The 20,092-nt window shown below is 46.1% G+C and overlaps 1 protein-coding gene across 2 annotated transcripts in view; it reads right to left on the reverse strand.

Moving 5' to 3' along the window:
• Positions 1-20,092, reverse strand: part of LOC133421789 (carbonic anhydrase-related protein 10-like) — a 198,388-nt gene that overhangs the window by 41,343 nt on the left and 136,953 nt on the right. For both annotated transcript variants that reach the window (XM_061711551.1, XM_061711552.1), the window contains one exon: positions 1,322-1,507. In XM_061711551.1, coding sequence (XP_061567535.1) covers positions 1,322-1,507 — 186 coding nt within the window. The remainder of the gene's footprint in view (positions 1-1,321; positions 1,508-20,092) is intronic.

Consider the following 20,092-nt stretch of genomic DNA (forward strand, 5'->3'; position numbering starts at 1 on the left):
AGAACCTGTTGTTACTCATGTTAGTTCGTTAGTAATACGGACTCTGTCAGAACAGCAGCAGACCTTACCACCTCATAGCACAAAATAGAATCGGAAAAAGTGTTGATGGTTAAAAAATGTCACTATTATTGCAAAGAGAATGACATTTCAAATAGATATCATATACGCTCGGTCAGCTACCTAACTTCACAATGTACCAAAAGCCAGTTCTTCACAATGTACCAAAAGCCAGTTTAGCTTGAAACTGACCACAGTCACTTCTTTGCTTAAAAAACTGCCCTAATGTGTCAAATAAGATTGAGAAGAAAAAAAAAGTTGTAATTAAATTACATATTTTAATTGTTAGTATCACAAAAAAAGACATTTCCATGGTTGAAAAACATTGGGTTTTAAAAAATAATTTAGTGCAATGTTACTCATATTGTATGCTTATAGTCCATTAGGGCAAGAATGACTCTTGTGTCTTAACAAAATGGCTCATATTAAGTATTTGATGCCTGAGGTGTATGTATTTTGGAATTCCTCAGAAATTAAAACATTTTCCTGAATATGTATTTTTTTTAAATATTTTTAACCCCGATTTTTTACCCATCAGAAAAAAATCTGAATCTCCTTTTTAAAGTCTACATGTCTCTCTGGACACACTGGATTAACACTGGATTAACAATACAAACTCAGAGAGCCTTTAACCTCTAAACCATTCTTACAAATACCCAAACTGCACAGGGACGGAGAACATGAGCTTTCCCAATTTTGGCAACAAGGTATACATTTTTCTAAAATGGGTTACAGTTCGAGGCAGCACCGTGGCTTAATGGTTAGCACTGTTGCCTCACAGCAAGAAGGTTCCCGGTTCGACTGCCTCCTCTTTCTGTGAAGAGTTTGCATGTTCTCCCCGTGGTTGCGGGCTTCCCTTCGGGTACTCCGGCTTCCTCCCACAGTCCAAAAACATGCATGATAGGTTAATTGATAATTCTCACGTGTTAGTGTGAGTGTGCATGGTTGTCTGTTTATCTATGTGTCCCTGTGATGGACTGGAGACCTGTCCAGGTGAACCCCTGCCTCTCGCCTGAAATTAACTGGGATAGGCTCCAGCAGAGCCCCGTGGCCATGACCCTGCAAAGTAAAGCGGGTATAGATAATGGATGGATGGATTATTTTATTATCCACTTTGAGGCAAAGTGGAAGAGACAAAGTATCACATTTGATACAAGTTTACTTCTGAAAGGAAGAATGTCACGTCTGTGATGATGCGTCTGTGATGATGCAGATACAGAATATGGACAGATGGACGTTAGCCTGTCAGAGTTCTGCACCTCACCTCTCCAGGAAAGCCCTGTCCATTGAGGAGGTGCTCTGAACCCAGCGAATCCTCACTCCCGAAGTGAAGGCGAACCTCCTCCAGCCGGTAACTGTAACCCAGCGGGCCCCCTGAGATGTTCACCAGGTGGGCTTTGTCTGGCCTTAAGGAAACATGCTTTCCTGTGTTATACATGGTCCCGCCCATCTAGAAAGAAACAGGTAGAGAAAAGACAGTGGGCTGTAATTTCATTTTGCCATAGCGACATCTGACCCTTTGCAAGAGGGGAAATCTAACAAGCTAATGAAAAAGAGCATTCTTGATACTTAAACAGTACTAGCCACAAAACAATCTTGACTACATTATTTAAACCCTTCTGAGTTTAGATGTAAACCACGTTAATGTCAGTACTAAACTGTAACTCTGCTACGTCTAACTTTTCTTTATTCCACCACTGCACGGTAACTCATTTTTTTCTCTTCTTCACTTTCATATTTTCATTATGTAAAGCACCTTGAATTGCCTTGTGTGCTAAACAAATAAACTTGCCTTGCCTTAGAATATTAACATGAAAGCACAGCAAGCAGCTGTTTAACACAATGACCCACATCAGCACCTCTAAACGTCCGTAGTAACATCGGTAACACCATTTTAGAGACGTTAGAAAATGCGGTTCTCTGACTGGTGGTGAATGGTAAATGAATGAATGGTTGGTAAAGTTGGCTTGAACTGAGTTTTAGTGCGTGCCTTGGTAACAGTTGATAACCCTTTGGGTAGAAAATGCATTAAGTTGTCACACTTAAGTGTGCATGCTGTCAAAGCATCAGCAGCACCAGCCATCACCCCTGTGACAGGTGTTGTTGCTTTCCTACTGGAAGGTCAGAATCCCAGGAATGCCAGACTGTGTTGTGTGTTGCAGGAAGGCAGGGTACTGAACTCCACATTATCCCTGTGATGGAGGTGTCCCATCCTTCCATGTCACATGGTCAAATGTAATGCTATGTGTATCAATGTTTGTGATTTTGTCACTTAGGAGGATTCCTTGGCATGCAGTTCTTGGCAGCTATGGAAGTCAGTCCTACACAAAGCATGGTACATAAATCAGCAGGGGACAGTACCACAAACAGGCAGGCTGGCTGTCAGTTGTTTGGTGGTACTCTGAGTACTGCTAACATGTTTGCAAGGTGGAGTGGATTAAAACACTTGCCTGTATTCTGTGAAAAAAGATTGTCCTGTGGCTGGTGAGACTTATTTATACTTCCTTGATCGTACCAAGTATGGGAAGGAAGAGAGGGGTGTGGCTCTATAATTGTCTGCAATTTGTTGATGGAGCCACACAGAGATCGGATGGCAGAAGAAATGAGAAAGCAGTGGGGCCGGACAGTGGAGCAGTGGCTGCAACTTCATCTTGTAACCTGCAGGATGGGGAGCAGGAAAACCCAAGGACCACAGTGGCAGAACTGACGCAGGCTGTCAACGCACTCATCCAGTCGCAAAGAGAGCGTGAGGAAAGAGAGGAGAGAGACAGAGCACGTCAGGAGCAACGGTGGAAGACGTTGCAGCAGCAGGTCAGCTTTCTCCAGACCCAGGCTCGGCCATATGGTAGAGATTGGCATGGGGGCCGACACAGAAGCCAGCTGGAGGTCCAATCATCTCAAGAGGAAGAAGGTGAGGAGCAAGATGGAGACCAGGAGGAGGATCTTGAGGACGAGGCATCTGGGGGTCAGATTTTGGCAGGATATGGAAGGTCGGGGGCGCCACCGAGCTTCAAAGAGCCTAAACTGCAGCCCCTCTCCCCTGATGATGACATCGAACACTACCTCACCACGTTGAGAGGATGGCTAAAGTCTGTTCCTGGCCTAAACAAGACTGGACCATTCAGCTAATCCCTTTGCTCACAGGTAAAGCAAGAAGTCCATATGTTGCCATGGACTTTGAGGAGACGCAATACTATGGAAAGGTGAAAAAGGCAATTTTGTCAAAATATGAGATTACAGCATACACATACAGGAAACGCTTAAGAGCACTGAACATCCCGGATGGAGAGACCCCAAAAGAACTTTATTCAAGACTGAAAGATAATTTCACCAAGTGGGTGAAGCCTCAGCAGCGCTCAGTGACAGAGATCGCAGAGCTCATCATTCTGGAACAGTTCCTGAGGATGGTCAACCAAGAGCTTGAAGTTTGGATTAAAAAGCGCAATCCCAGGAGTGCTAAGGAAGCAGCTGATCTAGCAGAAGTGTTCATGTCTGCCAGACGTGGGGGACGAATTCGGGCCGACTTAAGAAGTGATAATAGACAGCAGGCCTATAGCAAACCCACCAGCATCGAAAGGAATCACGACCCAAACCAAAGCAGAAAGTACGCAGGTCCATTAAACAATTCTACTGTGAATAGTCCAGTCAGTGCATCAGCTGTAAGGAGCGCAAATAGAGAGGTAAGATGCTTCTATTGTTGGGAGTTGGGACACACAAAACCCTTTTGCCCAGTCAGGAAAATTAAGCAGGTACTGTGCAAAGGCCATCTAGATCAGTTGGTTGCATTCAAGACAAAAACTATTTTTCATCAGTGCTTATCAATGGGCAGAAACACACAGCTTTAATTGACTCAGGTATCACACAGGCAGTAGTGTTAGCAAGCTTAGTCTCCAGGGAGCAGTGGAATGATCAGGAAGGTGTGGGAGTAAGTTGCATTTATGGGGATAAAAAATGTATCCTGATGCAAAAATCTACCTGACAGCCGGAGGCCAAACCTTCTTTCTCTATCTCTATCTAACTTTATTTCTACCTCAGCCTCCTCACTTCCCCTTATTTAAGGCCGCCATTCACAGTCCCCAATATAATTACCAGCATAATATGGTAGGAACAGAAACTTCTATTGTACAGCGTGAATATGTAATAGATGGTGTTGTAGTGTGGGTAGAAGAAAGCACATATTAGACTTAATTGGCTGTGTGGCTCCTGGGATTCATTCATTCATGTTAAACAGAACATATGATCTCATTATTTCTACCTATTGCCAACAGTTATCTTTGCTGCTACAGTATTTGGTTCCTTGGAGATATATTTCTACGTTTATGGTGATCCTTGTTGCGGTCTCCACACAAATAGTATTAAATAATATGGCTCAAAAATGGAAAATGGAAACCTCAACATAAAGGAAGGACATCGACAAAGAGCACAAGTTTTAACAGCTTTTATTAAAGCAACCTCCCAAAATAAATAACACTAAGCATGAATCATAAGCACAACTATAAGGCAAACTGGAGACACCGGCTGGATTAAGGAGGATGGGGGGGGCACAGCCCACCCCTTTATAGGGATGTCGAAGCTGGACCCCCCTCCCTAACTCAAAACCCAACTAACCAAAAACAAATAAGCAAACAACCTAAAATAAGGACTACCGGCCATCTCCAGGCCCAAACTAAAACTAACTAAACTAAGGATCAAACTAAACAAAAGCTAACAGAAGATCATCTGGGTTTGGTGTTGCTTGGTCTGTGTCTCCTGGCACACTGAGCAGAGAGGGGTTGTATAGGCAGATGGGAGTCAAGTTCAGGTGTGCCAGTGTTACAGTGAAGGTATACTTCACTTGACTGAAACCAGTTCAGATGTGGTTATTTTCTTCACCACCTTATTTCATACTCTGTCTGTGGTCAGTCCCAGCACCGTGGGCGACCTTTCAAGCTCACCCCTCTGCCGCATCATTTCTCTTTCCTTCCCCTCCAGTAGCAGTAGCATTATGTTTATGATAACTTCTTTGAAGTAAAAAATTGAAGCGTTTAAAGTTCTGATTGACAGAAGCCTCTGCTTCGGGGATGTAAAGGCTGAATTATGGTTCTGCGTTAAACCTACGCAGAGCCAACGCCGTAGGGTACGCGGCTACACGGGAGTCTCTCCGTAGCCTATGCTGTCACTGACCTGCACCTCCCAAAAAATGGAACTACACGTTGAGGCGACGCAGACCCAACGCAGACCGAGAGGGCTGTAATTGGTTTGCTTGGTAGCAACTCATTTCCGGTTCCGGTTCATGAGGCAGTCTTGAACTTTCAGCGCTCTTTTCTTCATGTGTGTGTGATTTTTTTTTTTTTTGGGGTTGTTTTGGTTTTTTGCACAATAGTTGTCCTTATCTCTTTGATTCACTTTGACCGGAAAAGCCGGAAGCTAAACAAAGTATCAACTAGCGCTCTGGGGGGGTACTGCACTGCGGAGAAATGGAGTGACGGAGAAGTCCAAAGGTTCACGACGGTGTCACGGCAACGGCTTAGGCTCTGAGTTGGTTTAACGCAGAACCCTAAATCAGGCTTAAGGACGTATGCAGACACCCTACAGAGAAGTGGGGGAGCAGTTAAACTGCAAAAAATAAAACCACAAAAGCTGTCATTATTCTGTTTGTGTTCGCGTACACCCTCCTACCTGGCCCACTCCAATTACACCCACTAGTTTACTGTTCTATTAAAAGGAGCACAGCGGTGCCATCCTCTGCTTCTGCCAACCAGTGTACAGCTGTCAAACTTACTGCTGCACCCCAGCATCCACCTATGGGCTCTGGAAGTCAAGACAGGGGGTTAAGTGGTTACTCACCATTCTCAACATCACAGTCTAGGTTTTTTTTGTTGAGTGGAGTGATAAAGTCAAGAGTCTTGACGCCTAAAAGTACATTCACTAGAGCTGCAGCTCATCTTTTAACTGGCACCAAGAGACATGGCACATCACCCCAGTTCTTGCGTACTGGCATTGGCTCCCAGTTGGGGTCAGGGTTGAATATAAAACTCTTTTATTCGCTTTTAAATGTCTACATGGCGTTGCCCTGCAGCATGTGTCTGACCTGCTGCAGCGTCTGCTCCCTGATGCTCTCTCAGGTCGGGAGATCAGTCCCTGCTTGTCAAAAAAGAAGAATAGAGATGATTGGATGTTTTTAGTCTACGCCAGTGGTCCCCAACCCCCGGGCCGCGGCCCGGTACCGGGCCGTGGGTCATTTGGTACCGGGCCGCACAGAGAGAGAAAAAAAAAAAAAAAATTCTTAAAAAAAAAATTTTTTTTTTTTTTTTTTTTTATTAAAAAATAATTTCTGTAGAATCCCCGACTGATGATGGTTGACTCTCAAACTGATGGTTCACAATGTTTTTATTCCTTGGATGTAAATACACTGCAAACACACCGTAAGAGCTATAAAGGAATAAAATAAAATAGTTAGTCTTTCTACATTCATATAAGTTTAACTTAAATACAGACCGACGCAGCTGCTCGCTCGGTTGGCAATAAGGCTACCACAATACATGAGCGACCAAACTCAAGCTGGACATAAATACGGTATAAAATTTGCACAAATCCTCATCAGTAGGTGCTTTTTGTGTCAGTAAGGCTCCACTTCAGCATTCCCGACACTAGTTTAGTCTTTCAGACACACTTTCTACTGCCGTTAAACTTTTACCGTTAAAGTCCGAAGCGCCGGATGTTTACGAGGTCTCGGCGAGACGCCTTCAAAATAAAAGCATTAAATATCGGTCTACTTAATATATAACAATAAAATAAAAGCCTGGCTTCAAATAACGTTAATGAGAAAACAAACATAAAAAAACATTTATGTTTTTAATGCCGGTCAATTTATTTAGTTTTTATCAGCTACACCTTTAGATTGGGCCGTGAAAATATTGTCAGACATTAAACCGGTCCGCGGTACAGAAAAGGTTGGGGACCACTGGTCTACGCCACAAAACTTTGGAATGAGCTGCCTCTGTACAACAGAAACGCTGATTCACTTCCTGTTTTTAAATCCCTCCTTTGGCCATAGTAGAGTATTGTAGAGTAGAAGTGAAAGTAAACATTGTCAACAACCCCTGCTGCAGTTACCTCCAGACTAACACCGTCCTTAAACTTCTCCAAAACTACAGGTATATAAATTAACAAAGGCCTCATAAAAGGAGGCTCTTTCACTGTCAGCTTCCATCTCATGACTGCTCAGGATGGAGGAGTGAATCAAATTCAGGATTTATCCTGAGGAAGGCTCCCTTTACGATATGCCAGTCACCAAGAATGAATAACTCGGGGCAGCATGCTGGTGAGGTGGTGAGCACTGTCAGCTCACAGCTGTAACGGACAAGCTCTCCTTGTGCCCGTATGCGGTTCCCCAGGTCCTCTGGTTTCCAGTCAAAAAGCTTGCATGCGAGGACAGCTGTTGGTTCCTCAGTGTCTCTAGGTGCAGTATTGTACAGTTGTTTCACCTCACACCTGATCACAGCTGGGACAGGCTCCAGCCTCCCCTAACTCTGACAAGGATCGAAGTCTGTATACAGAACAAATTAACACATGTGAGGGAACATAAATCAATCACAACAAATGGTTTGTACTGAACTGCGCTTTGTTTAATCGTACTATACTAAATCTGCTCATGCTCCACTATCTGAAATTTCTTTTTTTTAAGAGTAATTCAACTGTAACTTTTATCAGTTGGTTTGAAACAAAAATAATTAAGGTGGACAGGAGGTCATAAGGTTTTACTAGTTACTGCTTTTGGGAATGTCATGACTGCTGCTGCTACCAAAAAGAAAGTGTCTCTTTTACATTCATTGTTGAAATATTACAATCATGTCTGTTACCTTACACTATCATGTTCTAAATAAAGACTTTTTATTTGACAATCATATTACAATTGTGTTGTCTTCTGTCATGCTATTATCAAAATAAAAGTCAGAATTCTGGTAATTAACCCTTATTTTGAAAATCTGAAATTACTTTTATTGTGAATTGGCACTGCAGTGAATTGAATATATAGTTTAAAGTCATCTTCCAAAGGTTTTGCTGATCCTTGCCGCTCAGAGTCAAACCAGGATGTCCACACTGTGATGGTAAAATGTGCTCCACTGCATCACTGGTGGATCCTGGCTGTGAGGTGTGTGAGCAGAGTTGGTATGGCTTCTCAGGGGTGCTTTAAACAAGCTCACCTGCTTGATGGTGATGAGGCATTGTGACACCGTGGCTGACGTGAAACTCCAGCTTTCTACCCCCTGCAGGGCCGACACCTTGGAACTGGCTTCAACACCATTGTGACGTGAAACTCCAGCTTCCTACCAACTGCAGGGCCGACACCTTTGAACTCGCCTCAACAAACACTTGAACCACGGGAATGCCATATGATGAAGTTCCTGACTGACTGATATGTTAATATCAACTCATTTGGCCACAGACTTGAATCACAAGAACACCCTATGGGGTAATTTACAACTTAGTGACAGTCATACCAAATGCCCGATAACGGCATTTGGCCACAGATCACAGCTGACTGTACATTGCTTTTTGTCTCTCACTTGGCTTGTTCATTCCTGCCTTTTGTGCTATGAACTTACTGTATAAAAGTCATGATTTCAAACCATTGGTGGTCAGCACACCAACCCAGACATGCTCTGCATAGGTCTGCTCACCGCGGGCTTACTGAATAAAACTCACTACACCACAGCAGACTTCTGAACTGGATTTTATATTATTCTTCGACACTTGGTACTGGATCTAGTGGTAAATAACATGTAAGTCCACAACTGGTGCTTATTAAAGGCCCATTGGAAAAGGAAGGTGTTGCAAAGCATGCGGAATTGGCAAGGGCATCCTCAAGTCTCTTTCGCTAGATTCATTCAAACTCACTAAAGCTTCCCCAAGTAATTGAGAAAAAATGATTCAGCATTTTTTTTTTTTTTTCACCTTGTCTGCACACATATTAATGATTGATACCATGATGGTAGAAACCAAAAGTATATATATGTGCATTATTACTATATTTAATATATATACATATATATACGCATACATATGCGTACACATACATAAATATACACATACAAACCCAGTGATGATTTTTTTTTTTTTTTTTTTTTTTTTGGAGGGGGGGGGGGGGGGGTGGGGAGGGGGGGGGTTGACGACATCCACTGCCAATCCAGGAAGCAGGAACACACGGAAACACACGTCAAGCACTGGAAATCTGCAACAAAAAACCACAAACAGAACACGAAACCGGCACGGAGCCAACCAAAACATGAACAGCAATCGACCCAAATCTTGAGATCTGATCGCAGTCTGAGCTAAGCTACCGCTACTGCTACCTAACCCCAAAAACTAGAGAGCAAGCATGCAGGTGAACAAGCCAGTGTGTATGTCTATGTGTGTGTGTTTGTGTGTATGTATATGATCATGCGTGTGTGTGTGTGTGTGTGTGTGTGTGTGTGTGTGTGTGTGTGTGTGTGTGTGTGTGTAATAAACCAAACAAAGCTCTACCTGAAGTGTATCTATAGTGGGGGAGGGGGGGAGCAACCCTGCCACCCGCGAGACCAGAGGCCGACACGGAAGAGCCCGAAACCCAGGCCACCAGCAACCCCACAGAGGGGAGAAGCAGGAGGGAGGCAACCCACCGCCTGCGAGGCCCCCAGAGAGGGAACCCCCCAACAAGGCGACACCCGTGCAGGCCCGACAACGGAGGGCCCCAGACCCAGGCATCCCATTCATTCATCCATTCAACTATCCGATATCTATACTAATAATAATATTATATACTATACATAATAATAATACTAATAATAATAATAATAATTAAAGCTGCAAGCAGCGATGAACGGGCCCTCGCACTCACGGCCACCGCCCCCCATAAGCATATCAGAAATGACACCACCCACGACTTCCTATGTCAAACCATTGAAAAGTATAACAGAAAAAAGGGACGACCAATCAGAAGAAGGGGCGGGGCTAATTCAGGCCAATGAAGGTCAAGGACTCCATACAGAATCTGATGACACCACCCACGACTCTCTATGTCAAACCATTCCAAAGTTATAGCAGAAAATCGGGACAACCAATCAGAATAAGGGGCGGGGCTAATTAAGGCCAACGAAGCTTAAGAACTCATTACAGAGTCCCATGACACCACCCACGACTTCCTATGTCAAACCATTCAAAAGTTATAGCAGAAAAAAGGGACAACCAATCAGAAGAAGGGGCGGGGCTAATTCAGGCCAATGAAGGTCAAGGGCTCCATAAAGAATCTGATGACACCACCCACGACTCTCTATGTCAAACCATTCCAAAGTTATAGCAGAAAATCGGGACAACCAATCAAAAGAAGGGGCGGTGCTAATTAAGGCTAACGAAGCTTAAGGACTCATTACAGAGTCCCATGACACCACCCACGACTTCCTATGTCAAACCATTCAAAAGTTATAGCAGAAAAAAGGGACAACCAATCAGAGGAAGGGGCGGGGCTAATTCAGGCCAATGAAGGTCAAGGGCTCCATGAAGAATCTGATGACACCACCCACGACTCTCTATGTCAAACCATTCCAAAGTTATAGCAGAAAATCGGGACAACCAATCAGAAGAAGGGGCGGGGCTAATTAAGGCCAACGAAGCTTAAGAACTCATTACAGAGTCCCATGAAACCACCCACAACTTCCTATGTCAAACCATTCAAAAGTTATGGCAGAGAAAAGTATTCTAGGGGGCGCTGTTGAGCCGTTAGGCCACGCCCATTAATGCAAACCATGAAATATCAAATTTATCGCAAAGTCTGGCTTGCATGTAAAATTTGGTGACTTTTGGAGAACTACCAAATATGGACCAATCACATGAAGGGGGGGGCGCGCCTTTTGGCGTCTAGCGTCGCCACGGTAACACTTTTGAAAGAGAAAAGTAATGCGTGGTGTCGCAGGATGTAGACGCACATTTTGATGTATAACACACCTGGGTGCACGTTACGGTTCGGGCTGAATTAACTGCCGAAGGAATGGTATAAATTTCGCCAAAATGACACAATTTATTCAAAATGGCCGACTTCCTGTTCGGTTTCGGCCATGGCGCCAAGAGACTTTTCTTTTAGTTGTGACATGATACAGGTGTGTAGCGATTTTTGTGCATGTACGTCAAACCGTATTGTGGGGCTTGAGGCACAAAGTTTTCCGGGGGGCGCTGTTGAGCCATTTTGCCACGCCCATTAATGCAAACCATGAAAGATCAAATTTATCGCCAGGCCTGGCTTGCATGCCAAATTTGGTACCTTTTGGGGAACTATCAAATATGGACCAATCAGATGAAGGGGGGGTCCGCTTGTTGGCGTCTAGCGTCGCCACGGTAACACTTTTGAAAGAGAAAAGTAATGCGTGTAGTCGCAGGATGGAGACGCACATTTTTATGTATAACACATCTGGGTTCACGATACGGTTCGGGCTGAATTAACTCTCGAAGGAATGGCATATATTGCTCCAAAATTACGCAATTAATTCAGAATGTTCAAAATGGCCGACTTCCTGTTCGGCTTCGGCCATGGCGCCAAGAGACTTTTCTTTTAGTTGCGACATGATACAGGAGTGTACCAATTTTCGTTCATGTACGTCAAACTGTATTATGGGGCTTGAGGCGCAAAGTTTTTTCTGTCTGAACCAACCAGATGAAGGGTGGCCACGCTTTTTGGCGTCTAGCGTCGCCAGGGTAACGCTTTTGAAAGAGAAAAGTAATGCGTATAGTCGCAGGATGGAGACGCACATTTTGATGTATAACACACTTGGGTGCACGTTACGGTTCGGGCTGAATTAACTTTCGAAGGAATGGCATAAATTTCGCCAAAATGACACAACTAATTCAAAATGGCCGACTTCCTGTTCGGTTTCGGGCATGACGCCAAGAGACTTTTCTTTCAGTTGCGCCATGATACAGGTGTGTACCGATTTTCGTGCGTGTACGACATACCGCATTCTGGGGCTTGAGGCACAAAGTTTTCAAGGGGGCGCTGTTGAGCCATTTTGCCACGCCCATTAATGCAAACCATTAAATATCAAATTTTTCGCCAGGCCTGACTTGCATGCAAAATTTGGTGACTTTTTGGGCACGTTTAGGGGGGCAAAAAGGCCCTCCTTTCGTCAGAAGAAAGAAAAATTCCTACATATACAATAGGGCCTTCGCACTGAAGGTGCTCGGGCCCTAATAATAATAATAACCATCTTTGTATACCGGTAATATAATATTGATAAATTATTACGTTTTGTTGTCCTGCCAATGGAGGCCCAAATCCTCCATGGCAGGACCCTTCCATACCGCATTCTCACCGACACAGATACACAATCACGCACCGTTTCCCCTTCCCCGGGGGGGTCCAGCACCGCCAGGAGGCACCCCAGGCTGCACGGCGAGCCCCGCCAGGCCCGGGTATCCCGACCCACCTATCCCAGGCCGGTGAGGGAACGTGGGTGATGTGGGACCCCCTCCCGCCCCTGGTGTTGAGTGCATGTGATTAATGCCATAAAAACAGGGAGGGGGAGGGCCAAGTATCGATTTGACACCGACCCCCCCCCCCTCCCGAACTACGTGTCCTTGTCAAATGTATTTATTAAGTGTTGAATGTGCAATGTCTATTTTGCTGTTAAAACCGCGAGGCGGGGAGTGCCGGGCCACGCGGGACAATGCCCCCCACGACCCGGACCCCCCGCCCTTCGCCTATGTGCGTATGAATCGTGTAGGGGGGGAAGGAGGGGGAGCGGAGGCCAAAGCCAGGAGGCAGGACCAGCAAAGCCGGCCCTGATAAGACACCCGCACCCCCCCACCGGCCATCCAGTAGACGGGGGCCGGCCCTCCGAGCCGGGCCAGGGCCCCACCGTACCTCCACGGGCGCCCCCAGCGCCGCCGGAGCCCCCAGACGGAGGGAGAAACGGTCCAACATCCTCCCATTCATACTGACAACATAAGACACAGACACCTGGGAATGGTGCCACCCCGCCGCCGCGCCTGCCCGTGCACCCCCCGGTCAGGGGAGGCCCGATCCCCGGACCAGGCCACCCCGGCGGACACCCCAAGGGTCACGGAGTCCCCACATCCGCAGGGGCACTCGGCCCCCGCCCAGCGACGGAGGACCAAGGCAGCAATGCCCCCCCAGCGCAGACAGCCACCCCCCACCCAGGCAGGGCCGGGCCCTCCGAGTGGGACCCCCACATCCACGGTCCAGCCCCCCCCGGGAGACCCGGAGACGCCCAAGCCACAGCCCCCCGCCCGAGCCCCCCCCAGCCACCCCCCCCACCGCCATGAGGCAACCCTCCCCATAGGCCCCCAAGGCCCCCACTGGCCAGGGACAGGGCCCCACGGCCCCCCCCACCGCCCCCCAGGGGCCACCAGAGGCCCGCGCCCCAGACCCCCCAAGCCGACCCCCAACCCCAAGGGCTACAAGATCACCCCCCCACCCCCGCCCCACTAGGTAACAAAGCCAATAATCGGGGACCAGAGAGAGTGCAATTCAGCCGAATGTTGTTCAGTGGAGGCAGACATTATCTCACTACTAATATGATCTGATAAAAGATTCCTAAAATGGTTGATACATAAACTGGATTTTTGTTTCCAATTTACTAGTTTTCTTTGCGATACATAAGGCAGTGAGGACCCGGTGTGTCCAATTAGGTTCTATTTCAATGTCTCCCAGGTGACCTAATATACATACCGTGGGGCACACTGGGATTCTGTAGTTGATCCATGTGGATAAATCCTCACGAATCTCCTTCCAGAACCTCTGTACCGGTGTGCAGAACCATAAAGCATGCATACAATTATCAGTTCTCTGTGCACTGTGAACAGATATTAGAGGTGACAAAGCCCATCTGGAACATCCTTTGTCCAGTATAATGTATTCTATGAAGAACTTTGTACTGTATAAGTTGTAATTCATTGTGATTCAGCATTTTTAGATTTGAGGTCCAATCAAATATACCCCAGCATGAGGCAAATCTTCGAAGCCTTCTTCTGGGTTTCATCGAGCATCTGGTGGATTCAAGTGTAAACAAAGAGAGATGAGGCATGAGGTATGAAAGAGACAAGACAGAGAGAAAACAGAAGGGAATTATGACAAAGTAAAGGAGAAAAGATCAACTGAATATCTTAGGAGGAAAAAAAAACAAATTAGACAGAAGGATAGAAAAGGAAGCACTGTTAGGAAATAGATGCACATGCAAGATCTGGATGTAAGTAGCTGATAGAGATTGGCAGTTAGATGGAGAAGCAACAATAAAAGTGGAACTGCTTTAAACTTGCTAACAAGGAACAAAACAACAGTGTTGCGAATGAAATGTTAATCACCTGCAACTTCAGATATACAGATGCATGTGAGTCTCGTACTTATATGGCGTTACACTCACATTCAAAGACCTTGAGACAGTTTGTATTTAGTCCCTTTAATCTCTAACTTGTTTAACCTCCGTAGTAGATCCCTTTGTTCCTGTTGGGTGGCCTATCAGCATGTCATCCGTGGACTCACAGATGCTCAACCCTCATCATTTGCAAGGTTTCTGATGTGGCTAGTAACTGTCATGGTTGGTCCTCCTGCCTTCAGTCATTTTCCACTCACCACTCTCCTGCTCACCCCATCTGCCAGCCACACCCACCTCGTCACTCACTCCATTTACCTGCTCTCCCAGCTGCAGCTCCTCAGCAATAAAGCCAGGATAAAAGCTCCTCTCTCCTCCACACTCAGACCAGACTCAGACCAGCGTTCACCCTTTGTCTGATCTCTCGATTTCGACCCTGCTTGCTCCCTACCTGCCTCGTCTCTGCCCTGGTAAAGGTCTCAGCCCTTCTGTCTGACTCCCAATCAGCCTTACCACTTCCTGGTCTCTGCCGTGCTTACCTGCTTCTGCTGACAATAAAAGTCATTACCAATCTAGTTCCAATCTGGTCCAGTTGGTGCTGCTCTTGGGTCCAAAACATCACCCCTTACAGTAACATGTCAAACATCCAAATGATTAGGGGCACGGTGGCGCATCTGGTAATGCAGCCATCTCACAGGGTCCTGGGTTAAATTCCCGCCGGGGACGCTGTGGGCGCTGAGGCGTGTTAGTTCCCCCATGACTTCAGCACCCTGGGTGGGGTTGGAAAGGGCCTTTCTGTGTGGAGTTTGCATATTCTCCCCGTGTTCCCTTGGTAGCTAATGTGAGCTTACCCTCACAAAAACATGCAACAGTGGAGAGGATCTGGCCGAAATAATGTGATCCTTCCACGTGCTACGTCCGGCCAGAGAAACCACCTATCCTGTCTGGTGAAAAGAAGTGGCCTGTTCACTTCCTCAGGTTAAGGAGGAGACCTGAGCTCAGTGCAGGAACTCCCGGGGTTGGTAGAGGGAGCAATGCCCAGCACTGACTTAGGTAGGAGCACTGGGTGGTAAAAATGCAAAAGAATATTTAAAAAAAAACATCCAAATGACCCATGAGGTGGCAAGAACCATGTGTGGTCGTGTTCATTTTTTGCATCAATGTGAATAAATACCTGTAAGCAGTTAGAAAGGTTGATCATTTACAGTATGAGCTTGCAGCTGAGCAGATAGGGGACAGTTAAGTCAGATGATTTTTCCAAGAATAGAATAGGGTGTAGTTTTAGTCAGGATGTTCAGCGTACCCTATCTACTGCAAAGATTGATTTAAAAACAGTAAAACTTGTAATAAAAAGGTCAAATAACAACGAGAAAGAAATATTGAATATGAAAGAAAAAAAAACAGGACAGATTTGTGCACATGTGTAACTTGACAGACAGAAAAGTTAAAGGGACAGTGCTGAATACGCATTAGCCTTTGCGAGTAAATAGAAAAATGGGTTAAGACGAGTCACAGCTCCTTAAAGGATAGGAAACAAAATGCTAATATTTAAAAGAAAGGTGATTGGTCCACCTGGTCTCAAGTTGTAATGGTCCACTGCATTATGCATGAAAGCACACAGCCAGAGCCCAGGTTTTACTCTCACTACTCTGTCAGTATCTGTTAGAGACACGTCCCGGCTATCATTCCTATCACACTCTGGGCTTAATTACACTACAAGATCTTTTACTGACTCAGGATCCCTGAGACACACCTCAAAGAAATGTTCACCGCTTCATTTAGTGAAACTTTAAAACATGCTTTTCTACGGCTTGCAAATCTAAAATGGAAAATTATTTTTGCTCACAAAAATATAATTTCTTTTAATATTTTGGCAGCTTGGAAATGTGAATTGTTCACAATGAATGTATTCATAATGCACCCCTTTAACCTGCCGTGGAAGTTTGCACACACAGCAAAGGAACGACTCAAAGGACTTCAGTTTAATATGTAGAAAGATAAACTTCTTAACGGTTTTAGGTTGGACGGACAGACAGGAAGTCAAATGGTTGAGTTTTGCTATTTTCTTTCTTGCATCCAGAATCCATCCATTAACGTCATGAACTGACGTATTATCGTCCAACATGAAGTGACGCTGGTTCAATAGAATATTTGAGTGAGCTGTTGTGCAGCTGTGGAAGTCTGCTCTAGATTTTGATTTATTAATCTTTAACTTTTCATTTCCTAAAACAATATCTTTGTATATAACACGACCACGGGTCCCATTGACTTTGCATAGTACTATATCCATGGTGCTCCCATTAAAACCTCAATAAAACACTGCTAAAACAGCGTTAAAAACGTGCTTTTACAAACTGACAGGAAAAAACAGTACCGTTGCGCGACAAAAACGCATCATTTAGCCACTATAACAAAAAATAATATATAAATAATAATAATGTCATAATCCGTGTATATATCACGACCACGGATCCCATTGACTTTGCATAGTACTATATCCGTGGTGCTCCCATTAAAACCTCAATAGAACACTGCCACGGAAAATAGTGGTGAGAGGTCGTGAGATCAGGTTGTCCTATACCATTCTTTTTGCTTTCCTCTTTCAAGCAGGTCTAGCAAAAAATCCAGGTCCAGGAAAAGTCCAGGAAAACATCAAGAAGATGGCCCCTAAAGATAAGTTGCTAAGTGAATGTCTCCGGCACCAGAAATACAGTGCCGTATTGTGGCGCTTAAGGCAAGAAGTTTTCTAGGGGGCGCTGTTGAGCCATTAGGTCACGCCCATTAATGCAAACCATGATATATCAAATTTATCACCAGGCCTGGCTTGCATGCCAAATTTGGTGACTTTTGGGAACTATCAAATATGGACCAATCAGATGAAGGGGGGGGCGCGCTTTTTGGCATCTATCGTCGCCACGGTAACGCTTTTGAAAGAGAAAATGATACCATGCAAACCCCCTCTTTCCTGGTTTAAATCGTTGGACTCATATGTATCAAAATTTCTGTGAAAAATAAAACTCCACGTATTAGTTTAAAGACATTGCAAAAATCCAAAGAATATGGAGGTTAGAATTACCTAATTTTCAGTATTACTTCATAGCCAGTAAGTTACAGTATATTGTAAAATGGTCAAAAGATCATCCTTTAGATAGTCAATGGCTGGACTCAGAGCAAGTGTTTTGTAATGAACTAGAAATCTCAGGAGTTACCATTTATTAGTCAAAGTATCAAACGTCATCAATGTTTCAAAAGCATTAATATTAGCACAACTTTATCAGCTTGGTGGGAATTTCTTAAAATAGCTAAAATTTCACTTTTTCCATGTGACCGTACACCATATGGAACAACCCAGACATCGTGAAAAATGATAAAAAGATGGTTAACGTCGTTCAATGGAGAGATCAAGGAATACGGTACTTACAGCACGTAATTGTAGGAGGACAGTTTGTACCTTTCAATACACTTATTGTTCAATACGGAGTTAGCAGGAATACATTTTTAGTATCAACAACTTAAGGCAATAATAAATAAAACATACAAAATTAGCCAATTAGATTTACAACTTCCCGCTAAGATAATAGATTTATTGAATCTAAGCACTTTAAAGTTGTTATCAAAACTCTACAGGTTAGTGTCTAAACTGGACGATTCAGTCTCTCTCCCGATCTCTAAGTGGGAGGCGGATCTCTCTCTTAATACCGACCAGTTTTCTGGTCACAAATATGCTTAAATACGTTTACTATGACTAAAAACCCAAACCTACAACTTATACAGTACAAAGTTCTTCATAGAATACATTATACTGGACAAAGGATGTTCCAGATGGGCTTTGTCACCTCTAATATCTGTTCACAGTGCACAGAGAACACCCCAGATAATTATATGCATGCTTTATGGTTCTGTACACCGGTACAGAGGTTCTGGAAGGAGATTTGTGAGGATTTATCCACATGGATCAACCACAGAATCCCAGTATGCCCCACGGTATGTATATTAGGTCACCTGGGAGACACTCAATAGATCCTAATTGGACACACCGGGTTCTCACTGCCTTATGTATCGCAAAGAAAACCATTTTAGTAAATTGGAAACAAAAATCCAGTTTATGTATCAACCATTTTAGGAATCTTTTATCAGATCATATTAGTAGTGAGATAATGTCTGCCTCCACTGAACAACATTCGGCTGAATTGCACTCTCTGTGGTCCCCGTTTATTGGCTTCGTTACTAGTGGGGGCGGGGGGGTGGTGATCTCGTAGCCCTTGGGGTTGGGGGTCGGCTTGGGGGGTCTGGGGCGCGGGCCTCTGGTGGCCCCTGGGGGGCGGTGGGGGGGGCCGCGGGGCCCTGTCCCTAGCCGGTGGGGGCCTTGGGGGCCTGTGGGGGGGGTTACCTCATGGCGGTGGGGGGGGGGTGGCTGGGGAGGGCTCTGGGCGGGGGGCTGTGGCTGGGGCGTCTCCGGGCCTCCCGGGGGGGGCGGGGCCGTGGACGTGGGGGTCCCACCCGGAGGGCCCGGCCCTGCCTGGGTGGGGGGTGGCTGTCTGCGCTGGGGGGGCATTGCTGCCTTGGTCCTCCGTCGCTGGGCGGGGGGCCAAGTGCCCCTGCGGATGTGGGGACTCCGGGACCCTTGGGGTGTCCGCCGGGGTGGCCTCGGGGGGGGGTGGGGCCGGGTCCGGGGAGCGGGCCTCCCCTGACCGGGGGGTGCACGGGCGGGCGCGACGGCGGGGTGGCACCATTCCCCAGGTATCTATGTCTTATGTTGTCAGTATGAATGGGAGGATGTTGGACCGTTTCCCCCTCCGTCTGGGGGCTCCGGCGGCGCCGGGGGCGCCCTTGGAGGTACGGTGGGGCCCTTGCCCGGCTCGGGGGGCCGGCCCCCGTCTACTGGACGGCCGGTGGGGGGACGCGGGTGTCCTTATCAGGGCCGGCTTTGCTGGTCCTGCTTCCTGGCTTCGGCCTCCGCTCCCCCTCTTGCCCCCCCCTACACGATTCATACGCACATAGGCGAAAGGCGGGGGGTCCGGGTCGTGGGGGGCACTGTCCCGCGGGGCCTGGCGCTCCCCGCCTCACGGTTTTAACAGCAAAATAGACACTGCACATTCAACACTTAATAAATACATTTGACAAGGACACGTAGTTCGGGAGGGGGGGGGGTCTGTGTCAATCGATGCTTGGCCCTCCCTCCTCCCTGTTTTTATGGCATTAATCACATGCACTCAACACAAGGGGCGGGAGGGGGTCCCACATCGCCCGCGTTCCCTCACCGGCCTGGGCCTGGGACGGGTGGTCGGGTTACCCGGCCTGGCGGGGCCCGCCGTGCAGCCTGGGGTGCCTTCTGGCGGTGCTGGATCCCCCCGGGGAGGGGGAAACGGTGCGTGATTGTATGTCTGTGTCGGTGAGAATGCGGTATGGAAGGGTCCTGCCATGGAGGATTTGAGCCTCCATTGGCAGGACATCAAAAACTTAATAATTTATCAATATTATATTATACAAAGATGGTTATTATTATTATTATTATTATTATTATTATTAGTAGTATTATTATTAGTATTATTATTATTATTATGTATAGTATATTATATTATTATTAGTATAGGTATCGGATAGGTGAATGGATGAATGAATGGGAGGCCTGGGTCTGGGGCCCTCCGTTGTCGGGCCTGCGCGGGGTGTCGCCTTGTTGGGGGGTTCCCTCTCTC

Source organism: Cololabis saira, chromosome 21, assembly GCF_033807715.1.
Source record: "Cololabis saira isolate AMF1-May2022 chromosome 21, fColSai1.1, whole genome shotgun sequence".
Taxonomy (NCBI): domain Eukaryota; kingdom Metazoa; phylum Chordata; class Actinopteri; order Beloniformes; family Belonidae; genus Cololabis; species Cololabis saira.